At 43.3% G+C, this 15,701-nt stretch overlaps 1 protein-coding gene across 1 annotated transcript in view; it reads right to left on the bottom strand.

Annotated features, from left to right (window-relative positions):
* The window catches only part of SLC39A14 (solute carrier family 39 (zinc transporter), member 14), an 18,582-nt gene extending 15,085 nt beyond the window's left edge, over positions 1 to 3,497 (bottom strand). The window contains exon 1 of the mRNA XM_006884831.1: positions 3,234 to 3,497. Coding sequence (XP_006884893.1) covers positions 3,234 to 3,497 — 264 coding nt within the window. The remainder of the gene's footprint in view (positions 1 to 3,233) is intronic.
* Positions 3,498 to 15,701: the final 12,204 nt, after the last annotated feature.

Here is a 15,701-nt window from a genome sequence, read left to right as displayed (position 1 = left end):
AAATGTTAGAACACACACACACACACACACACACACACACACACACACACACACACCCCAGTATGAAATGTTAGAGCATACCCACCTGTAAACGGTTACCTGGTAAGTTTGGAAACTAAATTCCAATTGTTGTGACCACACATTGTGACCACTGTGACTGTTTCCACAGTGTTTTATCCAGAAACCAAATCTACTGATCCATCACCATAGTCCAGGGAGCCACTGTATTAAAATGCAGGTTCCACACACTTTACGAGGACGACTGAGTCCAGGCATCTACAGAGGGGGCTCTGGTGGCATTGTCCATGGAAAGCGGCAGAACTACCCCAAAGGTGGTGGGTCTCTGGCTGTTTGGTTCCAACAGTGGCTCCACAGGAGAAAGATGGGTGCACTCCTGCACAGTAAAACCTCTGAAAACCACATGGAGAGTCCTCTCCGACTCAACAGCAATGAGTGTGAATTTAGTACCTACAGAGAAAGGTCTGGTGACACAGTCCGTAAGGGGCTGCTGAACCAAAGGCCATGCCACTCTGGTAGTTCAAATCCACTGGCAGTTAACTCCTTAGGATAAAGATGGGAAATTGCTTCCTGTATGGTTTACAGCCTCAGAAACCAAATGGAGGGCCAGCTATGAGTTGGTTCCAGTGTGATCAGGGGCAAAGAGCACGCGAGAGAAAAAGGTGTTATCTATTAGGGTGGGGTTCCTTGGAAACTGTGACACTGCCCAATCAAACAAAACATGTGGAGTATGTTGACAGAGTTGAATCTGGCACACAGTCACGCCATGAGTAAATCTGTGCTCTGAGGGGATTTTTTTGGGTTATGACTTTGTGGAAGGAAATTACCAGGTTTTTCCACAGTCCTGCGGGGATCGGTTCAAATCACTAACTTTTAGATTTATAGTTGAGTATAATAGTTTGGGCTACCCAAAGACGTTGACAGAGGACTGTTGTTATTAGGTTCTGTCAAGTGGATTATAGCACACCTATGTACAAAACCCTAAACCCTGCTTGGTCTTGTTCCATCCTCACACTTTTGCTGTGCCTAACCGTATACTTGTCTTTATTATTATTGTTGTTGTCATCAAGCCACCTATGACTCAGTGAACCTATGTACAGCAGCTCCGAACCCTGTCCTATCCTGAGCCAGTCTCACGGACTCTAACACACCAACCTCTATTGCCCAGTCACTGTATTAACATCTCATCAGGGGTCTTCTTCTCCTGCACTGTCCCTCCACCTTTTCAAACATGATGTCCTTCTCCAAGGATTAGTCCCTCTAGGCCACATGCCCAAAGTATGTGAGATGGAGCTTCAAAATACTAGCCTCTAAAGAGAAACCTGTCTCCAAGACAGACCTATTTGTTTTCTTGGCAGTCCATGATATGTTCAATACTCTTCTCCAACACCACAACTCAAAGGCATCAATTCTTCTTCTGCCATCCTTAGTCCACCTCTCTGATGCATAACAAGTAACTGTGAAGACCATGGACTGGATCAGGTGCACTGTAGTCTCTAAGACTGACATCATTGCTTCTCAGCACTCTGGAAAGGTTCCAGACAGCAGATTTACCTAATGTAATTAGTCTTGTGATTTTCTGACTGCTGATGTTAAGAGTGTTGATTGTGGAGCTGAGTAACCTGTAACTGTTACCAAACTCAACCTCTTCTCCATCCATCATGGTGCTGCCAATTGGCCTACTGGTAAGAATCTTTGTCTTCTTGATGTTGAGCTTCAATTAATATTGAAGACTATAGTCCTTGACCTTCTGCAGCAAGTGTCTCCTCAGTTTCAGCGAGCAAGATCCACCACCTTAGCAAGAAAGTACAGCCAGAATGCTTTCTTGGAGGAAAAGATGACAAAGCTTCATCTCATATACTTTTGGCATGTTGCTAGGAGAGGCTATTCCTTAGAGGGGGAGAGTATGGTTGAAAAGGTAGAGGGGCAGCAAAAGAGAAGACCCTCAACCACATGGACTGACAGAGCAATTGTATGTACAGAGATGGAGAGGATGGTATGGGATAGGACCGGGTTTAGATGTGTTATTCATAGGATTGCTATGATTCATACTTGACTTGATAGCCTCCAACAACCACCACTTCACCCAAACACAATTCAGGCTCTCCCAAGGAGCAAGCACGGTCAGCCAGAAACACGAGCATCCCAGTACCCTTGAGAGGCAACAGGTCAGTAGTTCTCACTCTTAAAAAACACCACAGTGCTACTATTTCTGGTTAGCACCTCTGGGTATGCTGATGAAATGAGTTCCAGATCCATAATGCTGAGGGCTGGACTCTGGTGGTTACCTCAGTTACTGCTGTTCCCCACGAGGTTCTGAGATGCACAACGGAAGCTTGCAGACACAGGCTGCCGTGCCTTCTGGGGGCAAAAGCTCAGTTGTTCCAGCTCTTACAGTTCTGAATCCTCCAATCACTGTCCAACCCACAAAATTTACCGCTTCATTTTAATATTAGCTATATTTGTTCTCTCAGTTGGCTGGTCTCTCCAACTTAACAGTGAACACCTCAGCTATGACTCATTTTTCTCTATCTCAACATTTTCACTGAGAATAAAGTAGATATACACACACAATGGCTTTGCTGGCTGACTTACATTTGGTTGCCACCAATAGGCTCAGCATCTGAAGAGCTAAGATGATATGGAAAAATGAACATAAAACCAAGAGACAAAAGATGTGAGTTCGAGTCCTGGTTTTGTCAGTCACTTAATATGTAGGGGACTCTCAGTCTCCCCCTTGTGAATGAAGATCACCTCATCTGTATTTAGAGGTGCAAAGGAGACAGTTCAAAGTAAATGGTAATATCCAGTAGAAAGGCTCACAGTCCTGGTAGCAATAGCTTTCCCAGAGGTTTCAAGTGCACTAATGAGGAACAGTCTAGAGGGTTGAGAGCCCCCACACCCCTCCTTTCCTCTAAGAGCTTCACACAGTGGTCAGGAGGACACTTTGCCAATTTAGACAAAGGGAGAAAAAGAATGGGCCCATCTGATGCCTTATCAAGATTTATCTGCCTCAAGGTTCTCTCATAAGACCCTTGCTGGCGTCGTGGTGAAGTGCTCTGCTTTGAATCAAAAGCTTGGCTGGTGCCTACCTAGCAGCTCCTCAGGAAAATCCAGCTGGTGAGAAGATTACACACAATCCTTCAGCTGACAGCCAGCAAGGAACTTGCTTACCCCACACTGCTCAGCGCTGCTGGCTGAGATAGGAGCCTTACCTGCGAGAGGTTCCTCTGCTCTTGGCCGGGCTGTGTGACGTTATCCCGGCCCACCCCCACATCTAGGTGGTTGAGAAGGTTCTTCAGCTGCTGCAGAGTGAGGCTGTCCCTCTCACCATAGCGATGCATCAGGTCCTGCAGGAAGGAGGCAGCAGTGATGGCTGGCGTGCCCTGGGACAAAGCGTGAACCTTAGGGGCAGCTCTCCAGAGGCCCAGCAGGGTCAGCAGGAAGCAGCCGGGGAGAGGCAGGTGCCGCAGCTTCATGGTGGCCAAATTAGCCTACGAGAGAAACAAGCCAGGTGGTGGTGAGGCTTTAAGGCAGCATCGCTCTCCTCCTATCTGTGCCAGTGAGTCGGCTGGTGACTGACTAGACTCCCCGGCCACAGTCCTGACACTGGGAAGTCCGTAATTCACTCCTCTTCTTCATACTCACAATCCAATCTGACTCAAAATTAACCAAACACTCACTCCCTGCCCTAATTCTTCTGCTTCTTAAGAAAAACACCTCCTTTGGAAAGGATAGCATAATAACTTACAATATATTCAACAGGTTTGACTAGATAAAAACTGACTGTTGTTTTTATTGTGTACTGTCAAGTCGGAACCGACCCATAGCTGACCCTCTGGCAGGCTTTTAGAGGTAGGTAATCGCACGGGAGAAAATCGCCCATCCTTCTCCCGCGGAGCAGCTAGTGGATTTGAACTGCATGCCTTCAGGATTGCAACACAGCTTCTTGCCACTAGGCCACTAGTGCTCCCTGATAAAACTGACTAGATAAAAAAAAAATATAAAACCAACAGAAATACAAAAAGCCATGTGGTTACATTAAGAAAAATGCAGCTGCTGCCCTGGTCTTTCAGAGATGAAAATGGAATAATTATGGATTAGAGACTATTTTCTCTGGGATCTATTTTGAAATAGTTAAGGATATAGACATGGGAGTATAAAATCACAAAACCAAAAGCCATCTAGTCACCATGGAGTCACCTCTGTCACAGCAGCAGTGTTTCCGGCCATTCACCACATGATAACATGGAGGAGGAAAAGTCCACCACGAAGAGAAAAGTGTAATGAATAGGAAACTGCGTGATATGCAAATGAGAAATCATGATGTAACTCCATCTACTTTTATTTTTTTGCTTGAATTTTAAAAATATGGGACACTACATGAATTTGCGTGTCATCCTCGTGCAGGGGCCATGCTAATCTCTGCACCATTCCCTTTTTAGTATATGTGCTGCCAAGCGAGCACTCCATCTACTTCTGCTGTCTGAAATCCTCCACAAAAAAAAGTTAACAAAAAACAAATACTATACTGAAAAGTGAGAAAGGAAGGAAAAAAAGACTGGGTAAAATAGACAAAGATTTCAGGGTAAACTGCATAAATCAGTGAAGGAATATGAAAAATATGAGAGTGTCTGAGACAGTGAGGTTGGCACAGGATAGAACGTTGTTTAGGGCTCTTGTACATAGGGTCTCTATGAGTCACAAGGGACTTGATGGCACATAACAACAACAACATACTAAAAGATGATTCTGCTGTCAGAGATCTCTCCAAGGCACTGAGGAGCAACAATGTCAGTCTGGAGACTAAGGTGCACCTGATATGGGCCATTGTCTTTGCCATTACTTGCTATGTATCAGAGAGCTGGACAATGACTAGGGATGATAGAAGGAGAGTTCATGCCTTTGAGCTGTGGCACTGGAGAAGAGTACTGAATATATCAAAGAACAAACAAGTTCGTCCTGGAGACAGTGAAGTCAGGCTGCTCCTTGGAGGCAAGGATTCTGAAGCTTCATCTGACATACTTTGGACATGTTGCAAAGAGGGACGTACCAGTCCTTGGAGAGGGAAGTCAGGGTTTAAGGCTATCGTACATAGGGTAGCTATGAGTCGCAAGCAACTGGACGGCACATAACAACAACATATTAAGAATACAAATTTAGAACACTGATGGTTGTTTCTTAATATAAATTTTTCTAAGTATACATATTGTTAATGAGATTCAACCACAGGTGGCCTAGTTGCAAGCTATGCTGCAATCCCAAAGGCACATGGTTTGAATCCATCAGCTGCTCCACGGGAGAAGGATGGGCAATTTCCTCCCATGTGATTTCCTGCCTCTAAAACCCCGCTGGAGGGTCAGCTATGGGTCGGTTCTGACTCTATAGCACACAACAACAACAGCAGTGGCTACATAAACAATGACTAAAAAATTATGTGACGGCAAAAATACTTAAATCCTCAAAACTAGTCGCAGTAATTCTACACTGAGATTTAACCTAATGTATGCAATGCTAAAATAAAAAGGCTATTTTGCATTATGGTGAAGTGAATCTATTCAACTTCATGGAATACCATGTAACTATAAAAAATAAGAATCAGATGTAAATCAATGATTATACAATGTCAAGTAAAAATAAGCAGAACAATTACATAATGGAGTTAAGGGAACAAGAAGGAACACAGGAAAATGAAAGATTAACCAAGAACTGCCAGAAGAACAAATAAATCTTAGAAGAAATACAGCCAGAATGTTCTGAGAAATGAGGATAGTGAGGCTTAGGCTCGCTTACTTTGGACACAACTTTAGAGAAGGACCAGTCGCTAGAAAAGGTCATCACGGTAGATAAAAGGGAGGGGAGGTGAAGACCAGGGAGGCCCTAAATGAGAGGGCCAGACATAGGGTCCAACAATGGACTCACCACGCACACAGAGCAGGACTTAGGTAATGCTTTGTTCTCTTACACGTAATGTGTATGAGCCTCGGCCAGCTTGATGGTAACCAACAAAGGCAAAGGTAACAGGACTGACGAGGATTTTTTCTTTTGTTAATCATTTCCCTTACTATAGTTATAATTTAGTGAAATACATAAAGAGAGGGGAATGATTCTCCCTTAATCCAGACTCTCTGGGTCCCAGCAGTCATTTCCTTTCTTCCCTAGACACTGGGGCCCCTACACTGGAGTCCTGACAGTGAATGGTGGGGTGCCTCCATCTCTGACCTCTGCTTGTGAGCCAGGCACTAGAACAGAGTGGTTTAAGCACTGTTTGTTTGAAAGCTGGCTCTGCCCTGCTCTGCTGTGTAATCTTTGGGTTGTTATTTAACCACAGCCAACATCACTCCCTGGTGAGGCAGCTTCCCAGGGCCTTCAGTGTCTGGCAGACCCTGGTTTTCCTTGGTGCTGCTTACCAGGTAGGTGAACACAGGCAGTTTTCTCATCTATAAAATTAGTGCCTACTCAGTGTGCCTGATTTAAGCCATGGTCTTTTCAACTACTTTCTATGCATTTGAAAATTTGACAATGAATCAGACAAGAGAAGAAGAATCAACAGTGCATCTAAATTCCAAAATCACTTCACCGAAGACAACATTCAGATGGCTAACAAGCACATGAAGAAATGCTCAAAATCCCTAGCCCTAAGAGAGATGCAAATTAAAACAACTATGAGATATCATCTCACCCCAGTCAAAATAGCAAAATTTAACAGAACAGCAAGCAACAAATGCTGGCGAGGTTGTGGAGAAACTGGAACCCTGATTCACTGTTGGTAGGAGTGTAAAATGGTGCAACCCCTGTGGAAAGCAGTATGGCGCTTTCTCAAAAAGTTGCAAATAGAGATACCATTTGACCCAGCAATTCCACTACTGGGAATATACCCTGAAGAGACCATAGCTGACATCCAAGCAGATATACGCACACCCATGTTTATTGCAGCTTTGTTCACAATAGCAAGGATTTGGAAACAACCTAAGTGCCCATCAACAAACGAATGGCTAGAGAAGCTGTGGTATATTCGCACAATGGAATACTATGCTGCATTGAAAAACAAGGAACTCATGCAATATTATTCAAAATGGTTGACTCTGGAGAACATTATGCTGAGTGAAATATCCCAGTCACAAAAGGAAAAATATTACATGATGCCACTGTTGTAGAATGGGACTAACCTCGAGGTTGGGGTGAGACTGAGTAAGATGGGTTCAATAATGTATATTGCACTGAAACAGAAGAGGGAGAAAACTGTTTAAAAGAGATATGTGACTAGGTATTTCTGTCATCACAGGAGTCTAGAGCGATGGCTCCATGGTGGAGGGGACCTGGGGGAGGGTTTGTAAAACAATGAAAGAATCTTTTCTTTTACTTTTCCATAATTTTTGACTCATGTACTTATAACTTATTAGTTAAATTTGTGTCTTCTAGGTTGCACCCCCCCACGATACATCTTCAAGGATATGAACATGTACGGCTAAGCACAATTAATAACAGTGCATCTAAACTCCAAAATCAATCTCCATAATAGTCTATGTGTTTCCTACTGCCAAAGGGGCCCTTTAGAGTAGTGAGAGAAGATCTTCACCCTGAAACCCACAGCGTCCCTTTTCAGCAGGAAGTAGCTAAGAGAATACGCCATCCCCTTTTCCTTATGAATCAGGGTGAAGTCTCTCTCAGGGAGGAGTGATAGGGAATGGCAAAGGACACACTGACAAAGGAGATTAATCAGAACTGACTTTGACAAGCACTGTGGCAATTGGACAATTAAAACAGACATTCGGATGGCGGGGGAAGAAGAACAAACTGGGGAGGAGGGTAGAGAGAATGGTGCAGTAATGAAGGAATGAAAACCCCAAATCCCTGTAAATGTTCATTAAAACTAATAAAATTTAATAATAATAATAATAATAATAATAAAAAATTACAAAATCAATCTCCACAATAGTCTGTGTGTTTCCTATTGCCAAAGGGGCCCTTCAGAGTAGTGAGAGAAGATCTTCACCCTGAAACCTACAGCATCCCTTTACATCAGGAAGTAGCTAAGAGAATAAGCCATCCCCTTTTCCTTATGAATCAGGGTGAAATCTCTCTCAGGGAGGAGTGACAGGGAATGGCAAAGGACACATTGACAAAGGAGATTAATCAGAACTGGCTTTGACAAACACTGTGGAAATGGGACAATTAAAACAGACTTTCAAAGAAAAAAAAGAGAGGAACGAACTGGGGGCAGGTGTAGAGAAAATAGTGCAACAATGAATGAATGGAAATCCAAAATCTCTGTAAATGTTCATTAAAATTAATAAAATAAAATTGAAAACAACAACAACAACAAAAACCCAACCAACCAACCAACCAAACCTAAAAAAAGAAGAATCGATGTTTTTGAACTGTGGTGTTGAAGAACATTGACTTTTCGATGGACTGCCAGAAGAACAAACAAGTCTGTCTTGGAGGAAGTGCAACCAGGGAGCTCCTGAGAGACAAGGATAGTGAAGCTTCATCTCACATACTCTGGGAATGTTATCAGGAAGGGCCAGTCCTTGGAAGAAGATACCATGCAGGAGATGGTGGGGGTCACAGAAAGAGAGGAAGACCCTCAACAAGATGGAATGCACAATGTCTGTAACAATGGGCTTGAGCATGTAAGAAATTGTGAGGACGGTGCCGGGAAGGGCAGGGTTCAGATCTGTTCTTCACAGAGTCTCAGAGTCAGCTCCAGCCTAGTGGATAACAGAGTGCAGACAACCCAAAGGCAGGTGGTTTGAAGTCACCATCTGCTCTGTGGAAGAAAGACAGAAGAAAGGCAATCTTGCCCTGGGCAATTTCCATCCTCTGAAAACACGCTGGAGGGTCAGCTATGTGTCATTCCAACTTAATAATATAAAGCAACGAGTCGTCTGCGACTCAACGGCATCAAACAACAACAACAACAATATAAAGTAACAGCAACAACAACTAGGTTCCTGTGAGGATTATTGTCAGGATTTACAGCAAGGCTTTCACAATACCTGAACTACAGAAAATGCTCAAATAAATGTTACCATTAATTCTAAACATTCTTATTAGCAAGGCTCCTCCATACTCGCTCTCAGTCCAAACATTAAGCTGCTAATGGAACTCTCAGTAGCTAACTTTTCTTTCTGCTTTTAAAAGGATCATGATTGTAGGCCTGAAGCACACATTTTCACAAGTCCTCTACCTCAAGCATTCCCAGGAACATTCTAGGGTTAAACTCCAAACACCGGGCACACGAAAAACACAGCATTATAAAAGAACAATCTCTAATGGAATACATTTGGGTTACGTAAGTGGATGGATTAGGCATTAGCAAAAATGATCATTTAAAAAGTGTTTTAAGACTTGTCCACATATTATAGTTTACTGTGACTTATACGACCCTATGAACAACAGAACACAATCTTGCCATATCCTGTTATCCACATAACAAATTATAGTTATCACTGACAAGAATGGGAATCTCTAAAAAAAAGAAAAGAAAAGGAATCCCAAACTATCAGTGTTGAAATCTCTACCAAGAGGAACCCAAAGTTAAATTATGGTGAGCAAAGTGAATCTTTGACAATTAGGACTAAAACCGAATATACAAAAAAAGCTGCTAACATCTGAGGAAACTTGAATCAGCCAAAGGCTTTCTGTTATCAAATTACATGAGAGGAAGCCTGGCTGGATTTAGAAAATGAGACACAAAGAGATAAGGATGACAGCTGCTAGCGGGCACCAAGTATTCAGCAAAATCTTATGAAGTAAGCCCTTGACATTTATCGATCCCTTTTGCAGAGGTTGTTATAATATCCTCATTTAATGCATGAGGAAACTACAGTTCAGAGATTAGGAAATTTGATCCACAGCCAGCAAGTACTGAAATCAGAAATTGACTTTTTCATGAGCTAAAATCAAGTCTGAATGATACCAGTGTCAATGCACTCTCAACCACAGTCCTGTGAGAAGACAAAAACACACATCCTAGATTCCCCAACCCTGCATGACTCTGGAGCACTGGGTAGACTTGAACTGCGTACCTTTGGGGTTGGTAGCACAACCCCTACCCCACTAGGTCATCAGAGTTCCAAAGCACACAGAAAACATATATAGCCAAACATATATCAAGTGTGCAAGGTGTTAGCAGCTTTGCCCACGGAAATAACCAAACTCTCTCTATCCTGCATTACTGCCGCTCCTTCCTCCAGGAACCAGCTGCTGCTGCTCACTGATGCACAGACGACAGCCTCTAGGTACACTCAGATTTGAAACCAGTTTCCACAGGACGGTAGTCACAGCAAAGGGAGGGAATGTGTGTACCTGGCCCACCACCTAAAAGGTGCACTCTACTTCCCAGAAAGTCAGAGAACAGTCCCATTTCAGAGACATAAGAGTTGCTGAAGTCACATCAGATCTAAGGTAGCCCGGTCTTCTGACATACCCTCACAGGGGAGCTTTCTGCTCCAGGGGATTTTCCCCCTCCTCTCTTCCAACTAAAATTATTCTCAGAGGGTTAAAAAAAACAAAACCCAACCACAAAAAAAAGCTTACAAAAGAATTTTTTAAGGAAAAAAGTGAGGAGGCAGCCATCTACAGCTCTGAGTGGAGCTCTGGGTGGGCAGGGCTGAGTGGTCCCAGCTGCAGGAGGAAGCCCTGCTCCACGTAGGCCATGAGAGCAGTGGGTCCCAAAGGACCTTTGTTCTCCCAGGCGGCCAAGCCAGTTGCCTACAAATAAAGAAAGGGTATCTTCCTGGGTATTAGGGAGAACAGTCAGTTCAGAGCGAAAAAACAAGCGACATTTATTCAATCTGTATGCTGAACAAATAATCTGCAAAGCTGTATGACGAACAACTTGTTGTTGTCAGGTGCCATCAAGTCGCCTGAGACTCACAGTGATCCTACAGCAGCTCTGAAGCCTGCCCTGTCCTGAGCCAGTCTCACTGACCCTGACACACCTAACCCTATTACCCCAGTTACTGTATCAATCTATCTCATCCAGGGTCTACCTCTCCTGCCCTGTCCCTTCAGCCTTCTAAGCATGATGTTCTTCTCCCAGGACCAGGCTCTCCTGGCCACATGCCCAAAGTATGAAACAGAGCTTCAAAATCCTAGCCTCCAAGGACCCTTTCCAAAACAGATCTAGTTGTTTTCTCAGCAGTCCATGGTATGTTCAAGACTCTTCTCCAACACAACTCGAAGACATTGGTTCTTCTTGTGTCATCCTCAGTCACTGTCCAGCTCTCTGATATACAGCAAGTAATTGTGAAGACCATGGCCTGGATTAGACGCACCTTAGTCTCCAGATTAACATCATTGCTTTTCAGTAATATGGAGAAGTCTCCCTGACAGCAGATTTTCCCAGTGCAATTTGTCTTGATTTCCTGATGCTGGAGCCAAGAAGGTTGATTATGGGGGCTGAACAAGCTGTAATTGTTAACAACCTCAAATCCACTTCCATCCATATTGAAGACTACAGTCGCTGACCTTCTGCAGCAAGCATTTCAGGTCCTCCTCAGTTTCAGCAAGTAAGGTTGGGCCATCTCCATAATGTAGGTGGTTGATGAGTCTTCTTCCAATCCTGATGGCACATCATTCCTCCTCAGAAAACCCAGCTTCCCAAATGATCTGTTCTGCACACAGATTGAAAAGGTATGGAGACAGGATGCATCCCTGACTAATCTTTTCCTGATTTTGAACCATGCAGTGCTTCCCTGGTCAGTTCTGAGGACTGCTTCCTATTCCAAGTATAGGTTTAGCATAAGCACAATCATGTGTTGTGGGATTCCCATTTTCCTCAAGGTTAGCCACAATTTGAAGAACAACATAGCTTCAAGATTAAAGGAAAGACTCTTCAGCAACCTATCATAACAACATAACCTTGCTTGTTGAAAGCACAGGCGACCTGAAGTATTTGTTAATGAAGATCAGACAGTACAAGGCATTCAGTATGGATTACACCTCAACATGAAGAAAATAAAAATACCTTTACATCAAAAAGCAACATCAGGATAAATGAAGAACAGATTGTTGTTTTGTATGAATCCACAATCAATGTTCATGAAACAACAATCAAGATATTAAATAAACAACCAAAAGTAAGAGAGAATAATTTGCCCTATTTTACTGGGTAGATTTTTGCCAAAAGACTAAAAATGTATTTTTTTTAAGAAAAAAAAAAAAGGTTAAAAATAAGTGTTAAAAACCAAGATGTCAATTTGGGGACTAAGGTGCATCTGACCAAGCCATTAATTTTTTTTTTTTTGGCCATAATTCTTTTCAATCAAACTTCATCTCACACGCTCTGAGCACATTGTCAGTAGAAGCCAGTTCTTGGTAAAGGAAACCATGCTTGGCGAGGAAAGGATGAATTGGAAACACTATGACTCAACGGTGTGCAGAGTGATGAGGCTGTGAGGAGGGCATCTGCTCGACATGGGGTCACTAAGAGTCGGAGTCGACTCAGCAGCACCCAAGAACAACAGCAGCAAAAGCTGGACAAATAAGGAAGACAAAAGAATTGATGCCCTGGAATGACAGTGTTGGAGAAGAATACAGTTTATGCTATGGACTGTGAGAGGAATAAACAAATCTGTCCTGGAAAAAGTACAGTGAGAATGCTTCTTAAAAGGGAGGCTGACGAGATAGTCTCATGGACTTTAGACACGTTATCAAGGGGGGGTCTTTTCCCTGGGGAAGGATATGAGGCTCAGTAAAGAAGAGGGTCAGCAAAAAAGATGACAATCCTCAAGGAGATGTACTGACACACGGGCTCCAACGACGGGCTCAAAGTTATGTCTGTGAGGACGGTGTAGGACTAGGCAGGGTCAGCTGCTGTGGGCAGGGCCTCTATGAAGGTTATGGCTTCCAATAACAACAGGTCTGCTTCCCAGGTGCCACATTCAATGGTCTCTGGGAAGGTAAGCAAGACCCTCTGAGGGACTTCGGAAGTTTCCTTATTATCCTAAAAGCAAAACCTTAGCCTAATTCCCTTGAGTCAATTCTGATTCATGGCAATGGTTTATCAGATTTTCAAGGGTGGACATCATTATGGCAGGAGACTGCCTCATCTTCCTTGAGAAGAGAAACTTGTGGATTCTAACCACTGACTTTTTAATTAGAAGTTGAGAAGCAACCCACCACAGGTGCTTCTAAATGAGAATTCCTCCAGTCTCTCATCTCTCAGCATGGTCAGAAGTATCTCTTCCTAGAAAAGCACTTCTATTCTGTGGCTATAACTTTATGGTTGTTGTTAAAGTAAACAAACAAAAATTAAATCAGTTATCTTTGGACAGACTCTGACTCATGTGTTATCAGAGCAGAAACAAGCTCCATAGAGGTTTATTTATGATTATGTATTTTTCTATGTCCCCATGCCCTCTTAGGCTACTAGATATTTATGTAACTAGACCCATGGGGTGTCAGAACCCTCGGAAAATTGCCTTTTCTAGCCATTGTATTAGCCCCCCCTTGGGGACATGATCTCTAGCAAACTTAACTGTGGACACATGGTCTTGCAAATCATAAACACGTGTGGAGCCAATATAAGCGAACACTTTCCACACTGTGAAAGGCAGTGGTGACGATGGTAGAGATTGTGAAGACTGTGGCAAGGTGTAACCAGAGGAATTCTGGAGATAAAGGCCACATTTAAAGGTTTTGCTTTACTGGATGATTGAAGAAAAAGATGACTTATAACTGCTCTGAGATAAAGGTCACAGTGAAAGGTTCTGCTTGCTAGATGACTGGAGGAAAAGCTAACTTGTAACTGCTCTCAGATAACGTTTTCTGGATGACTGAAGAAACCAGGGACTTCTTCTATTTGTGCTGTTGAACTGAACCTAGATTTTCACTGATTGAGGAATTGTTCCTTGTTAATCTGGCTGGGGACTGCTGGACTGAACCTGGACTTGGCATTTTGAGATATGCTTTGCCTCCCCTACTCTCCAATCTATTTTCCTAAGAAACCCCACCACACTGAGTAAAGTCTGTGAGTCTTTCATTTTTTTTGGCTCTCCTTTTTTTTTTTAATTTATTTTATTATTTTGTGTGTGTACTGTCAAATTGGATCTGACTGGTACAGGAGGAGATTGCTCCGCCTTCTCCTGCAGAGCATCTGGTGGATTTGAACCATGTGCCTCTGGGATTGCAGTGCAGCTTCTTGCTACTAGGCCACCAAAGCTCCCAGTCTGTGAGTCTTGCAATGAACATCAGAGCCAATGATTGGTAAATATAGGTGCAGGTGCATGTGGAATGGCATGTCTGACTATGTAGCTGTTTGTATGGTACTACAGACATTATCCCAGAACATCTGATCGTGCTTATGCAAAACCTATACTTGGACCAGGATGCAGTCATGGGGACAGAGTAAGAAAACACCACATGGTTCAAAATTGGGAAGGGTGTACACCTGGGATGGGTCCTATCTCCATACCTTTTCCATCTATATGCAGAACAGATTATCCAGAAGGCTGGACTTTAAGAGGAGAAATGTGGCATTAGGATTGACAGTAGATTCATCAACAATATGCATTATGCAGATGACACAACCCTGCTTCCTGAAACTGAGGAAGACCTGAAGCGCTTGCTGCAGAAGGTCAAGAACTGCAGCCTCAATAAGGATTGAAGTTCAACATCCAGAAAACAAAGATTCTCACCACTGGGCCCGACTGGCAGCATTGTGATGAATGGTGAAGAGACTGAGATTGTAAACAGCTTTAGTTTGCTTGGCTCCACAATCAACACCTTGGTACCAGCAGCCAGGAAATCAAAAGATATATTGTGTTGGGAAAGTCTGCTGTTACAGACCTCTCCACGTACTGAAGAGCAATGGTGTCAGTCTGGAGACTAAGGTGCACCTGATCCAGGCCATGATCTTTGCAATCATTTGCTATGTGTCAGAGAGCCGGACAATGACTAGGGGGGATAGAAGAACTGAAGCCTCTGAGCTGTGGTGCTGGAGAAGAGTATTGAATATACCATGGACTGCTAAGAAAATGAACAGGTCCACCCTGGAGAGGGTTAAACCAGTCTGCTCCTTGGAGGCAAGGATTCTGAAGCTTTTTCTGACATACTTTGGACATGCTGCAAGGAGGGACCAGTCCTTGGATAGGAACATTATGCTTGGGAGGTTGGAGGGAAAGGAAGACCCTCTACGAGGTGGACTGATTCAGTGACTGGGGTAATGAGGGTAGGTGTGTCAGAGACAGTGAGATTGGCACAGGACAGAGCAGGGTTTATAGGGTTGTTGTACATAGCGTCGTTATAAGTCGCAGGTGACTTGATGGCACATAACAACAACAACAACAACAATAGACATTATTGATGGGGATAGCTCCCCTTATGAAGCAGGCACAAGTCAGACTCAGCTACCCTCACATTGTTCTGTTTCTTTTGGAACCAATGAACATTCCTTTCTTTGCACTATCACCTGGCCAGTTAGCCCACCACTGTCAAATTCTTCTGGACTGGAAAATTAAACAGGGAAGGAAAGATCAAATGCTCAACAGACAAAGTTGACGGCTTAGTTACCCAGTGCTGCTATTATAGAAACACATGGGTGGCTTTAATAGACATTTATTCGGTTCGAAGCTACCAGATGCTCTGCCGGGGAAGGAGGGACAATCTCCTCCTGTACCAGTCAGATCTGATTTGACAGTACACTCACACAAAAATAATAAAATAAAAAATTT

This window comes from Elephantulus edwardii, unplaced genomic scaffold (assembly GCF_000299155.1).
Source record: "Elephantulus edwardii isolate Elephantulus edwardi_28Jun2011 unplaced genomic scaffold, EleEdw1.0 scaffold00038, whole genome shotgun sequence".
Taxonomy (NCBI): domain Eukaryota; kingdom Metazoa; phylum Chordata; class Mammalia; order Macroscelidea; family Macroscelididae; genus Elephantulus; species Elephantulus edwardii.
Note: the sequence above shows the minus strand (reverse complement) of the source record. Positions and strands in the feature narration are given on the sequence as shown.